Here is a 14033-nt window from a genome sequence, read left to right on the forward strand (position 1 = left end):
TTTTTACCATATATCTCCATAACAAAGGAACATGAAACGCGCTACATTTTTGGGCTGTAAGTTGGCCATGTCCATGAGCTCGGTGCTATATATTAAGTTTTGGAGCCCTCAAAAGATTTCTTTGCATTATTGGTGTGCAATGCAAAGGAAAGTGTGTGTCCACCATGGGTCTTGTCCCTGGTCCATGGATTAGCACTGTCCCCTTGTAGTACTTTGGTCCTTGAATTGTATATTTTAGGGCTGTATTACACCAGCAGACTGTGACAAATTTTCTGACCAATCATTGGTCAGATGGCCATTTAGTCTTTCACAAACACACAAACCTCTTGTTGTACACACCAACTATTGGTCTAATTGGACATAAATTGGTCAGATAATGTGATGTAATACAGCCCTTACAGCTAAATCTCCTTTCCAGTTGCCTTCTTTGTCTCTTTTAATCGCCCGGCATCAGCTGTGTGTCTCTCACTTGGTTTCAGCAAAGATCAGTGCAATCTAACGTGTCCTCTCCAGGGAGTAGCACCTCGTCTTCTATGTGGCAACTTTCACTCAGTGCTATAATGAGCAGAAAATGGGATTTTTTCAGTCTGCAGCGTCCGTATGTTGGACGATTCAGGATGGAGCTGTCTGCAAGATGTTTTACTGCCAGATGTTGAGTAGGACGGTTTGGTTTTTTCAATCATGTATGTTGAATGTTATCAGGGTATGGTTGAGCCTATGTAGACGATCATATCGGACACAATAAAATGGACTGGACAAGCAAATTCTATTTTGTTGAGGTGTCTTCAATAAATTTCCGGATGTGTGAATGGACCCTTAGGGTGAATAGGACTTCACACTCTCCCTGCTGCCCTGTGCATAGTGCACACAGAAGCAGGGAGATTACCATGGCAGCCATGGCTTCAGTAGTGTCCTGGCTGCCATGGTAACTAATCAGAGCCCCAGAATTTTACTGCTGGGGCTCCGATCAGAAGCTGCCACTGCCACCAATGAGAAGGGGAGGGGACCCTGTGGCCACTTCCACCAATGATTTTAATACTGGGGGGGCGCACTGCGCCACCAATGATAATTAACCTTTAATACAGGAGGCAGGTGCCGGCAGCAGATCAGCGGCAGTTAAGGGAGGGTTAACTGCCTGAGGGGTTAACTGCCGCTGATCACAGCTCCCTGACAGAGGCAGGGTGACGGCTATGTGATTCTGCTGCCTGCCGGCACCTGCCTCCTGTATTAAAGGTTAACTATCATTGGTGGCGCAATGCGCCTGCCCCTCTCTTCTTATTGACAGCAGCAGCACAGGGGGGAGGGAGAGAGTGACTCCTTCTCCCCTTCTCTTCTTTAAAAGAAGAAAAACTGCTACAATAGGACATAGTTTTAAGGGGCAAAGGTTTAAAAGTAATATCAGGCAGTATTACTTTACTGAGAGAGTAGTGGATGCATGGAATAGCCTTCCTGCAGAAGTGGTAGCTGCAAATACAGTGAAGGAGTTTAAGCATACATGGGATAGGCATAAGGCCATCCTTCATATAAGATAGGGCCAGGGGCTATCCATAGTATTCAGTATATTGGGCAGACTAGATGGGCCAAATGGTTCTTATCTGCCGACACATTCTATGTTTCTGTGCTGCTATGGAAACCTGAGCGCGCTGACTCCATGTTCTCTGATGCTAGGCTGCGAAGTAGGGCAGCCTAGTATCTATAAATGTCAAATCCCGGTATCGTTATTTATTCCATCATAATAGAAGTCTATAGCCTGCAAAACGGATCTGTCCCGTTTCCGTTATGCAAGGGAGTCCTCTAAAGGTATTTCTTTATGCATTTCGTTATAAACTTGCGTTATGGTCCGTGGTAACGGAATCCATAACGCAATTCACCTTTTACCAACAAATGAAGTGTGAACAAATTAAAAAATATGAAATCTCTAGTAGATACCTAGCCATCAAAATTGTATATTGAGAGGTCCTTTAGCTCATGGTCCACTTCATGCCCCATTTTTTCAGGGTTTGGACATAAGTGAATTTTTACTTGTAGTCCAAAAAATTTTTTACCAGTATAAAGCAGGCAGAATATGTGTGGTTTTTTTTTTTTTTTTTTTTTACATTTATTTATATATTTTTTTTAGTTGAAGTTTTTGCAAAAAAAGACACCACCTAATTAACAAAAACACCAGTAGCAAAAATAAAACAAAAAACTGGAAAATAAACTCTAGGATTGTAGTGTTTGTGTCTTCCCCCCATGCTGTGTGTGATCAGAGTTTAAAACGCCCCATTCACTTGCATTGGGTGCAGAGTATTGGTGGATTTGATGAGTATTTAGAAAAGGAATCCTCATCAGATCCTTAATGTGTGAACAGAGCCTTACAGGTGTGGCAAGCATTTCACGTCTTCCCATGGGTTGTGATTCACTTACCATTAGCATGAACATTACTGAATTACTAATTGTATAGCTGACCTGACAGATGTCACTGTGGTTTAACAAATGCCTTCATAATGTCACTGTGGTTTACAGCGCATACGCAGTGGGGGCGCTGTCCACTAAATTGATGCCGCCACTCATTTTTAACTTGGGGAATTTGCTATACTTTAGTATTCAGAGAGACAGTTCCCCTCTGACTGTCGTGGTCTCCCGCCTCCGATGGGAAGCGAATGTGTCACTTGCTGCATTATTTAGCAGGCCTGGCAGTGCAGGATAATACGCTTGACAGGAAGCCCTAGTTTTATCGTGGCGGAGGAGAAGCACGCAGTTGTCGTGAATCACTGGGCAAACAATTTCCAAAAGACCTAGCTGCATGTACAGTGCCACCATGCCGGTCTAAAAAAAAAACATGGTGTACCGGGGGCGAGTGTCTGCAGCCTGAGCCACGTGTGAATTTGTAGCATGTGGTTGGGTTTCTCCTCGCTGTTATCTGTAAAGGAATTTCTGATTAATAGGACATCTGTATGAACTTGTTATTGACACCCCCACCAGCCCTGATAATGGCATTCCTGGTTAATGTCACAGTTACAGGCTGGGGGAGGGTCGGCACATGGCAGAACCCATTACCCCTGCCTTATATCATCCTTTGCTCCTGGAGTGGTGTCACGTGCAAGTCTCCGAGCAATGAACTTCTAGTTGACAGCTTGCACTACAGTCTAGACCTGCACGTACAGAGCAAGAGGGAATAGCAACCTTTGGGTAAGAATGCCAAATTTTGAAAAGCTGGGTGACAAACTACTGACGCTGTAATCGTGACCATTAGTGGTTGTGTCCTTCATCTAACATATAAGAAAAACTCTTAGCTTCTAATCATAAATGCAAGATCTGCAGCAACCCCCACCTACCATGTGGCATATTTGCCATCTTACTGCTACCTTTTGCACGCCCTGAACTAAGAGGAATAGAACTCATCATATTATCCCATGTGTCATTAATGAAGCTGGTGTGAACAGTGGGAAGTTCTGTCCTGTTATACCAGCTGTAATAGTCCAGTACATCTAGCTCTCACGATTGTGGCACACAGATAAGTGCCCCTCAAAACTTGGCATCAAGCGTGCCCTTTCTGTTCCTCTGTATACTGGCAGCACATCCGCATTTCGCAGTCTAACAAAACCTTGCAACGGGTCATTGTCGATACGTTGTGTTGACACACACTTAACATTGTGTGGCCCTTTGTCTCCCTGTCCCGTGGGGCGGCAGAGGGCAGAGAAGATTCTCCATCCTATCCCTTCCCTGCCTTTTTATTTTCTAGATAAACCTGCTTGTCCTCTTCTCCCCGCCCTAGAACTCCAGAGGAAACCCTAAGCAGGGACTGTGTGACAGGCTGACATTCCAGCTCAGGGTGTGCCTCCCTTGGACGAGCAGCTGGCTTTGTCTCTGCTTGTTTATTGTCTTCCTTATTTTTCTTTTTTCCGCACCCCTATTTGGATTTTTATTTTCTAAGAAGGCGTCTTTCCGCTGGTCAAAGAATGATTCGTGCTTCCTTGCTGTAAGCTGATATTATTCTTGATGAGTGACGTAATTTGTCTGAAGACCATCTTCAAAGGATTAGGGTTATGAGTGCTGTACCCAGCCCTACCTAACTTTTTTGATTATTTTTCAGAGGGTAGAGGAGGGTGAATCACTTGGTTGTTTCTATGGCTCATGGTACATTGGACAGTCCTTACATTGATGGCATTATTCCTCGATCTGTTACTACTTTCTATCCCCAATCCACAAGTTTATACAGTGAAATGTGTTTTTTTTTTTTTACCCAACTCGTGTGCAATCTCCAGCATGAACACTGAAGAAGCCTTCAAAGTTTCTGCTCCACAGGCTGTTTGGGTCTTTCCTTTACTAGTGCTATATATTGGATTGCGTTATCTGACCCAGAAAGACTTTGAGTTGTCTGGAGCTTTAGAAAACGAGGTGTTAGATCAGCTCCATATTGGTGGAATGGGGTAAATTGTCAACAAGAACTTTTTTTTTTTTTTATAGGGTTCAAGATAAAGGACAAGCACATTTATATTGGCTTAGTCACCTAATAGTTATTTCTCCTTCATACGTATAACTTATAAATCTTGTTTGTGTGATATGGTTCAGTTGTAGAGTGTCCATGGTGGTCTTCTAGCTTCTTACTACTGTATTGCATTGCTACTATTCTTGAATATCTTAGTCACATTTTTGTAGTATGGCTCTATAACTGTTTGATAGCTGCAAGGAGTTAGAAAAAGATCTTTTGGCTTCTGTACAAACAGACCTTCTCAAGGTTTCATGAAGTTAGCCAAACATGGTGAGAGGTCTCCCCAAGAAACATGGTCATTGAGGAATATTCCAGTCCTCCTACAAGGAGTTCCTTCAATCCCTCATTGCTAGATGAACAGGTTACAGTTGTTTCCTTTACTATGAGAAAGGTGACAGTTTTTTTGATTGGAATGAGAACACTTTGGGTCACCTTGAACTTCTTGATATTTCCAGTGTATGGCTACAGAAATGGGACTATGTATGAGCAGCATTCAAAATAACTTTTTAGAGGTTTAAACTGCTATACATCACGTCACTGTAAAGTTAATCATTCCTATGAAATATTACTTGACAGCTTTAGCAAATGTTGGGGCATTTGCTAACGATCCAAAGTCTACTGCACACCAAAAGTTCTGACTACTAATATCTGACCTTGTCTAACCTGGTATTCTTTTGTCCTAACTTGGCTTGAGTGGCAGCCAACTACTCTGCTCTTTTATGTGGATATAGTAATATTTTTATGTTCATTCACACTGAAGTCTTCTGCTATGACGTGTTTCTCCACCGAGGGAAGAGGGTAAGGGGTGTGATAATGGGATTTTTGGCTTGCTAATTCCTTTGAGCCTTGAGACTGCTCAGTTTCTTCCCAATTCCAAGACCATGTTTAAAAATGCATTTTGCAGAGCATCTGCTGATATCAAACTGGGAATAATCTTCTCCAGCATCTGTTCTTTCGAGACCACTCGTCTTGAGCAGTAGCAACCCAACTGTCTATTTAGCCATTAGTGGCACTGTTTAATGACTATATAGCTATTCGCCCAGTCCTGTTGAAGATTGTATAGTATGCCGTCTGTGTTACTCCACTTTATCTAACTTTATGTTGTAGTATAGTATATTCTTTGCATTTGGGTATGCGCAGAGGACACCCACACACCTATGTGGAGAATTGCTGCTGCTTACTTCCTGTTCCATGACTATATGCCAGCTGTCTCTTGCATAAAACATTTTCACCATGGACGCCAGCTGTAAATGTCTTTTGAGGTTTTTGTTTTTTCCACTCTAGAACAGCTGACTGTTTCACTAATGCCAGATCTCTCCATAAAAAGCGCGAGCGCATATATCTTTAGCCTCTATTACATACAAACCCTTTATTATATCTATAGATTTTTGAGGGCGATGTTGTCCATTTAGTGTATTGTTTGCTTCGTACATGACCTATCCATATGGATTTAGCATTCTTGTGATTACGTTCAGCTACTGGTTATTCTGCAGACAGATGGCTTCCTGTGGACTTGGTGCGCTCTGTGCATTGCGGGTAAATTAATTGAGCAGACGGAACTGATTCTCGCTGTTTTCTTCTTTACAGAAGTAGAATGGAGTTAATTGACGTAGCGGAGCGGCCTATGAAGGTCACAGAGTGGCAGAAAACTTACACCTACGATTCTGGGATCAACTCTGGCATGAACACCTCTGCACCATCGCTGAATGGCAAGACCGTGCTGTTGGAGGATGACGACATGGGCTACACTAAACAGTACACAACTGTGAAGACCACCACCTATACACAGCAACAAGCACCAGGTATGTTTTGTAGGAGGAATTGTGAGTTTTCCAAGTGCAGCGTTCCCCTCTGCAAAGAGAACATGAGTTAATAAACGGAAGCCAAGTAAGGATGTAGAGCACAAGCGGTGAAGAAAAAAATAAAAAATCCCAGCCCGCCACTTTTAGTTTAAAGGCTATGTACACCTTCAGGAGCATATTATTATTTTTTTATATAATATTGCATTTTTTTTTTTTAAACTAAAAATCCTTTTTTTAATTAGTAGTTATGAAAATATTCAGCTGTTTCTGAGATACAAGGTTTAAAAAAAATCAGTTTGCAAGCTGTCACTTTGTGTTTGTAGCTCTCATTCCTGATCTCCTAACCTCCATAAACACTTATTTAAGCCTTAGGCTACTTTTACATTAGCGTTTTTGCAGATTCATCATGGATCTGCAAAAAAACAAACTCTTCCATTACAATAATACAACATGAATGGATCCGGTTCTATTATGTCTTCTATAGCCATGACGGATCCGTCATGAACACCATTGAAAATCAATGGGGGACGGATCTGTTTTCGATTGTCAGAGAAAACAGATCCGTCCCCATTGACTTACATTGTGAGTCATGACTGATCCGTCTTGCTCTGCACCACATCGCAGACAGAAAAACGCTGCTTGCAGCAGCGTTCTGTCTGCGGTGGGAGCGCAACCATATGGAACTGAATGCATTTTGGTGTGTTCAGTTTTGACAATGAATGGGGACAAAACTGAAGTGTTTTCTTCCGCTGTTGAGATCCTATGATGGATCTCAATAGGGGAATTGGAAACGCTAATGTGAAAGTAGCCTTATTCTTATCAGTTTGAAACAAATTGAGCTACAATGAGTGTTTCAGGCCAGAAGGTCATAGATGCTACACATGAGCCATGGAGGGAATTTGGAGAAGGCACAGTGACGGCTTACAAACAAACTGATTTGTTAACCCTTGTAACTCAGAAACGGCTGTGAATGCGCCTGCTTTACTCCAAAGAAGCGATCTTCTCACTAACAATGTAGGCACTGTCCTCTTACTAGTCTCCTCGTAGCATCCTTGTCGACATTCCCTCCTGTATGGATCACTAAAAGTTGCTGTAGATGGCCACACTTCAGCCCCCTCACACTTTCAGATCACTGTTGCCAGCTGGCACTATGCATCTTGGATCGCAATCCTCCAGTCACAGGAATATGGAGACACAAAGAGAGAACCTTGTGCAGAGTCATTTAAGGTAAAACAATCTGCTGTATTGTTTCAGGTCAGTCAAAAGATGAACATCTTGTGTAAATCATATAGTAAAATGGTAGAAAAGATCTGGAGCTCATAAGTACCAAACTAATGTCCCCTTACAAGGCTTCTTCAGGTGTTCCTATTCTGAGCTAGCGTCCACATTTTTAATTTCATAAGCACCAACATTTCCAGGTCACAAGTCACTTCACTTAAAAACCTCATAAGGGTGCATTCACACAGTGTAGCTCCTAACTGCAGTAGCTACCAGCCTGTATGAAGTAGGACTCAGCAAACCCATTATAAAATGCATTCCCAGTCCCAAAATGAAAAAGGAGGGGGGTAAAAACTGCATCGAAACTGCACCATGTGAATACGGCCCGAAATTGTCAATTTCAATATTTCACCTACTTGGCCAAAGGGTGTTAATTTAGGTTAAAATATAGAGAGAAATAAATAAAAAAAAATACCAGATCCCTATTAGTGTATCTGATATATCAAATCGATCATACTGGTATATTTGCCCTGCATGGCTCTAGCGCAGCCTCCAATACAATCATGGCCATCTCAGTGCACCAAGTAAACTACTCATTCGGAGAATCCGTTTCCCAGCCAAAGAGAAAGGAAAATGATGCTTTAAGACTGCACTCTGTGAACACAGCCCAAAAAATTGACATTAAGCAATTAAATGTAAATTTCCACATTCAATTTTATCAGAAAAAAAAAAATTATTTTTTTTTGTCTTTTTGCAACCGTTTTAATGATGTGACCCCCCCACTCTCCACGGTGGGTCAACCCGACAAATACCACAGCATACAGACCTTTTGGATTGTATTCATGTTCTTGTTTGAAATGCTGGTACACGTTGTGAGTGATCAAACCCTTTCTAATGTTTCTAATATGTCCAGCCAATCCTGTTTTTACTCCCCGCCCATCCTACCAATGTACTGGTCACCACACATACACATCAGTACGACTACAACATTCCTGCTCTGGCAATTTGTTTCTTTATCTCAAATTGGTTATTTGGATTATATTCTGAACTGAATTTAGTTGTTAATTTAAACTAACTTGTGCTTCGGGTCCTTACTTGGAGATCTGGCTGCTGGCACTGACTGCAAAAATGGGGGTCTCGAGTTCCCTGGATGAGTGGTGGTTGAACATGCGCACTGCCACTCCATTTATTCTTTAAGACTGCCAGAGATCGTGGTAGAACAGTATACTCCCATCTCTGCAGTGCCATAGAGAAGAGAGTGTAGCACCCATAGTCGACCGCCACTCTATTGATCTGGGGAAATCGTGACTCCCATACTTATGATTGGTGGAGGTCCAACTGCAGGGATCCCCACCGATCATGAGAATGGGAGTCCCAGTTTCTCCAGATCAATGGAGCAGCAGTCAGATTAGATCCTGAAGATGGGCGAATACATTTATATCTTTGGGTAACCCCTTTAAGCTGGCACCATCTTTCCTCTACTTGACACAGAGGAAGCAGTTATGGTTTTCTTTGGCCCTCAAGCTGGAGGAGTGTCCACAGATAGCACATACCATAGAAGGCTGTTGTTTGGCTGTTCACGCACTGTCTCGTTCATGTGAATTTCCAGGGGGGAACTGTTTCTTTTTATTGCAGCTGGCACCGGCAGCCTAGTGTGGCAGCGATTCAGACCTTGGGTGTTGGAATAAAGGCTTCATTGTTACTCTGCACTTGTCTGCAGCATATTTAAGCAACCTCTTTAGAAGCTGTTTGCGTCTTTATGGCAGCTTCCCATGATGCCAGCCTTGGCTGCAGCCTTAAACTGGTTTAGAACACCAGTATCATACACTCATTGTGGCTTTTGGGACACCATTTGCAGCTTTCACTAAGAACTATGATTGTTACGAATGTATCAGTTGCCTTGACACAAGTTTTAGCCCTGTGGCAGTTACCGTACAGGAATATACGGTAACCACCCATGCTATTCATATTGAGCAGTCACGGCTCTGCAAGGAGAATGTTAATGGACAGCTTTTCCGTAATGCATTGTATATTTGCCAAATGCGTTTTGTTAGCCATTTTCTTTGTTGCCTCTAATTGACTCCCAGGTTTTCCTGTCTGTAAAAGTTTTGTGTAATTGGCCAACTGCACTGTAAATAGGCTGTGGTGGAAATGCTGCTTGAGGAGCCCCTTAGTCCCTTTCAGGATGGCAAGCAATGGCTGTACTGTTGGCCGAGTGGCTTCTTCCTTTAAGCTTGGTGGTTGGGCATTGGGATCTGTTGCATGGGGGAGTAAAATTGGGGTCTTCTGATTGATATGGCTGCGGCAAGGCCCTATATGCTTGGACTTAATAGTATGTAATAAAATCAAATGTCACCAGTAGATATAGTTGACCTTCCGATTCCATCTTTATTAAGCCGATACATTTTTCTTTGAGAACTGCGTGTCAACCTATAAGAGTTGTTCTCTGCTAATTCCCCTAGTTTTCATAATGAGGCTATGCTACATATCAGGGTGAAGGGTACAGAAAGCGATCCTTCACCAGCTAAGTCCTCAATGGTTTCATTGGTCCTGTCAACATTTTGTACCATTTATGTTTATTTTAGGGGTATTATAATCAGGACTGTAAAAGGTACCATCATTCAGTTTGAGGAATTGAGGATTTTCGATTTGTGGTTTTCCTTCTTTGTCTTGACTGATATTCCTTTTATGAACCTAATCCCATGAGGTAACCCTCAATGTAGGCTAACCAAGTGGGTTCTTGAGATTCTGCCAGGGGCGTAACTATATCAGAAGCAGTTAGTATGGGGCAAACCCAGGAGGAGGACTAAAAGAGATTTTGTCAAGGACCCCTCAACAGTAGTATACAATTACATTATATACAGTGACACTATATACAATCAAATGACATATAGTATATGCATGTAGGAAATGGATTGAGCGGCTGCTGGGCCTAGCCTTAGAGAGCCATCTTGACTAGGCACAGGAGTGGGGGTTGCAAAGAAATTTTGCATTAAAAAATTTGCCGTGTGGCCCAGTCATTTCTAGTTATGCCACTGGTTTCTGCCAATATTTCTTTATCAATTTCTGAATGTTTACTTATCTATCTTCACATAGATATGGAGTCTCAGCTTGCCATGACACGAGCCCAGCGTGTTCGTGCAGCAATGTATCCAGAAACGGTGGAAGGACACATCTTACCCTATTGTCAACACAATTTGATGGACAACAGACCAATGTGCAAAAAACTTGCAGAGCCCTCACAAATGCTGAAATCTGCGTTTGTCCACCTCATCAATTACCAAGATGATGCTGAACTGGCCACCCGTGCTATCCCTGAATTGACTAAACTCCTGAATGATGAGGATCCGGTAAGGCTTTGGTGAACCTTTTAAGTTGATTGATCTTGGGTGATAAAAAGGTGCAGTTTAAGGTTCATGAAGGACCTAAGTGACACAAGCTCCATCATTTTTGTTCTATCAGGTGGTAGTGAACAAGGCTCTATGATCGTTAACCAGCTCTCCAAAAAGGAAGCATCCGTAGAGCGTTGATGCAGTCCCCGCAAATCGTTGCAGCTGTTGTGCGTACCATGCAGAAGCACAAGTGACATGGAAACTGCCCGCTGTACCACTAGCATTTTGCACAACTTGTCCCCACCATCGAGAAGGGCTCCTGTCCATTTTCAAGTCTGGAGGAATTCCTGCTCTCGTTCGTATGCTTAGGTAACTAACTTCCCCACCATTTGTTATCTTATTACTGTGTCTAGTGTCTCTTGGTCTCATTTAGACCGTAATACATTATTTTTTTACTTTTTGTTTTGTGTTTTTAGCTCTCCAGTGGAATCTGTGCTATTTTACGCAATCACAACTCTACACAATCTCTGCTGTACCAGGAAGGTGCCAGATGGCTGTGCGCTTGGCCGATGGACTGCAGAAAATGGTGCCACTGCTTAACAAGAATAACGCCAAATTTTTGGCCATTACAACAGACTGTCTGCAGCTCTTGGCATATGGCAATCAGGAGAGCAAGGTGAGCCAATATGTTGCACTGAGACTCTTTAGTTACCCAAGTTTAGCTTTGTGTCATTCTCATAGAGCTGTGATGGCTAATCTCCGGCACTCCAGCTGTGGTAAAACTACAACTCCCAAGATGCACACTTGCTTAGCTGTTCTCGGAACTCCATAGATATGAATGGAGCATGCTGGGAGTTGAGGTTAGCCATCACTGTCATAGAGATTTAGCATATTATAATTGGTTTGCACGGTTATCTTGGTGATCAATGAACTTGAATGGCACCATGTGGTTTTTAAAAATGGCCTTAATCATAAAATCTGAATAATCATCCCAAATATGAACAATTTTTTTTCCCATGGAGAAATACTGTTAAGGTGCTCATACACATGGGGCCTCTTGCACTTGACCATATGTATTTTGCAGTCCGTAAAATGTGGATCTGTGAAATACGGTTGACGTCTGTGTTGTCTGTTGACTTAAATGGGTCTGTGGTCCGCATTTTGCCTTATGTTCCATCTTTGTGTAACAGACATACGGATGCAAAAAGCAAATGGATCATCTGTGTGCTTTCTGCATCCATACGTCTGTTTTTCAAAAGATAGAACATGATGTATTCTGGCCGCAAAATGAAGTCCATGGACCCATTTGAGTTTATGGGTATGCAAAAAAAAAATGGCTGCAACATGGACGTCATCCATATTTTGTGGATCTGCGTTTTGTCCGTTCAGTCCAGGAAACATGCTCTGACGGCTGTATATCCTGGACTGAACCCTGCTCCTCTGACATGCTGAACTGTACGCACACCATTATGTGTGTACAGTACAATAGATATGCGGTGAGGCAGGAATACACAGCTAGCTCATGTCAGAGGAACCGTGCTTGTTTCAGGAACTACAGCCTGGACTGAACATGATTGTGTGGAACTGGCCGTAGCGTTGAGCACTTATTGCTGGAGGAAATGGGTAGACAGACCTTCTCTTATGCCCATAAGAACTAATAGATTTGAAGAATAGAAATTATTCAAATGGAACACCCCTTAAAGGAACATGGACAAACTTGCTGGTTAAAATTGAAAATGTTTGACCTTTATACTTCGGAAGTTGTCTTAGGATTAAAAATTAAAACTCTGAACTTTGTCTTATTTTACTAAACACCTTTTTCGCAAAGTTTTCTCAACTTTTTTTCTCCTTCTATAAATACCAGTGCAATGACATTATTTCTGTGCGTTTTGCTTTGTCCTTGATTTGTAACAAGCTGCCATCCAAACCACATAATAAAGCGTAAAATGGTTTGAGATCTGTGCTTCGGGGAAGCTTTGCAAAGTCAAATAAACCCGGAAAGAACCCCCCCCCCCCCCCCCACCTCCTGCTCAAAAAACATTCATATTTAGAAATGGAACAAGATGGCAAGGGCAATTGTGGATTGGTTATCTGTAAACGTGTATCAACCTAGACCTAATCCTCTATCTATGAGTATGTAGATCGATACCTCCAGTGTACGCATACTGAGCAGAACATTCTGCATTATCATTTGCCTTTGCCGCTTATAACTTCAGGTCGATCTTGCAGTAAATATGGTCTCGACTTAAAGGGGCTACTTTATTCCAAAATCAGTACCAACCTGCGTCAAGATAAACTTGTTTAAAATTAAGAGAAGGTTCTCATGATCGTGAAAATGGTGGTCCTGTATTGTCCACCCCCCCCCCCCCCTTCCCCCTCATATGAAGTTCAGCATGACAACTGTTCTCGTGTTCAGGGGTCCCAGCGGTCGGACCCCAACCGATCAGGCACAAACCTCCGAAGAGGAAGGAGACTCCAAATAAAGAATCTGTTTCTGATTTGGCCCTATGATGCTCCCTTGCTAAGTGGTATCTTGCAGTGTCAACTGAGCAACCGCATTGTAGGGGGCACTTAATATGTTCGGTATTGCAGTCCGTGTTGTATTAACCTTCAACAAAGCTCTATCTAAGCTGAAACCTTGCATCTTCATAGCTCATCATCCTGGCCAATGGAGGACCTCAAGGTCTAGTGCACATTATGAGGACCTACAACTACGAGAAGCTTTTGTGGACCACCAGCAGGGTGCTGAAAGTCCTGTCTGTGTGCCCCAGCAACAAGCCAGCCATAGTTGATGCTGGTAAGTACATTGTGATCACCCAGCTGGCGTATAAATCTGAGTGGTGGAGCAGCCTACTTTTCCTTTTCTCTTTCTGTGTTTCACAAAGCCCATTGTGAAGGTAGTTGATTATCCCGGAGGAATTCATTGTAGATACAGCTGCAGATGTTATATCCCATGTTTTCCGAGCTGAAGCCACAACATTTCCTCTTTTTTGTCCAGGCCCGTTGATAAGGTCACAGTTGTAATGTTTGTTCCCCTTTCCTTTCCATGAGGATTCTCATGAGCATGGCTCAGAATTATATTCCAATCGCGTGTAACGGTACAAGCTCTAGATTTTATTTAATTTTTTTCACCCTAAGCTGGTTACTGTATGGTGGCCTTGTCCTAGGGGGACTTTGGGGCTTTTGGTGATGTATGACTGACATTTC

General features: G+C 42.6%; 1 protein-coding gene across 1 annotated transcript in view; it reads left to right on the plus strand.

Annotated features, from left to right (window-relative positions):
* Positions 1 to 3820: 3820 nt before the first annotated feature.
* Positions 3821 to 14033, plus strand: part of LOC121005251 (junction plakoglobin) — a 37739-nt gene continuing 27526 nt past the window's right edge. Inside the window, 11 exon segments of the mRNA XM_040437872.1 lie at positions 3821 to 3961; positions 6062 to 6276; positions 10591 to 10844; positions 10957 to 10972; positions 10975 to 11007; positions 11010 to 11068; positions 11070 to 11126; positions 11128 to 11195; positions 11303 to 11368; positions 11370 to 11502; positions 13479 to 13623. Coding sequence (XP_040293806.1) covers positions 3942 to 3961; positions 6062 to 6276; positions 10591 to 10844; positions 10957 to 10972; positions 10975 to 11007; positions 11010 to 11068; positions 11070 to 11126; positions 11128 to 11195; positions 11303 to 11368; positions 11370 to 11502; positions 13479 to 13623 — 1066 coding nt within the window. The 5' untranslated portion in view covers positions 3821 to 3941.

Source organism: Bufo bufo, chromosome 6 (genome assembly GCF_905171765.1).
Source record: "Bufo bufo chromosome 6, aBufBuf1.1, whole genome shotgun sequence".
In the NCBI taxonomy this organism is placed as follows: Eukaryota; Metazoa; Chordata; class Amphibia; order Anura; family Bufonidae; genus Bufo; species Bufo bufo.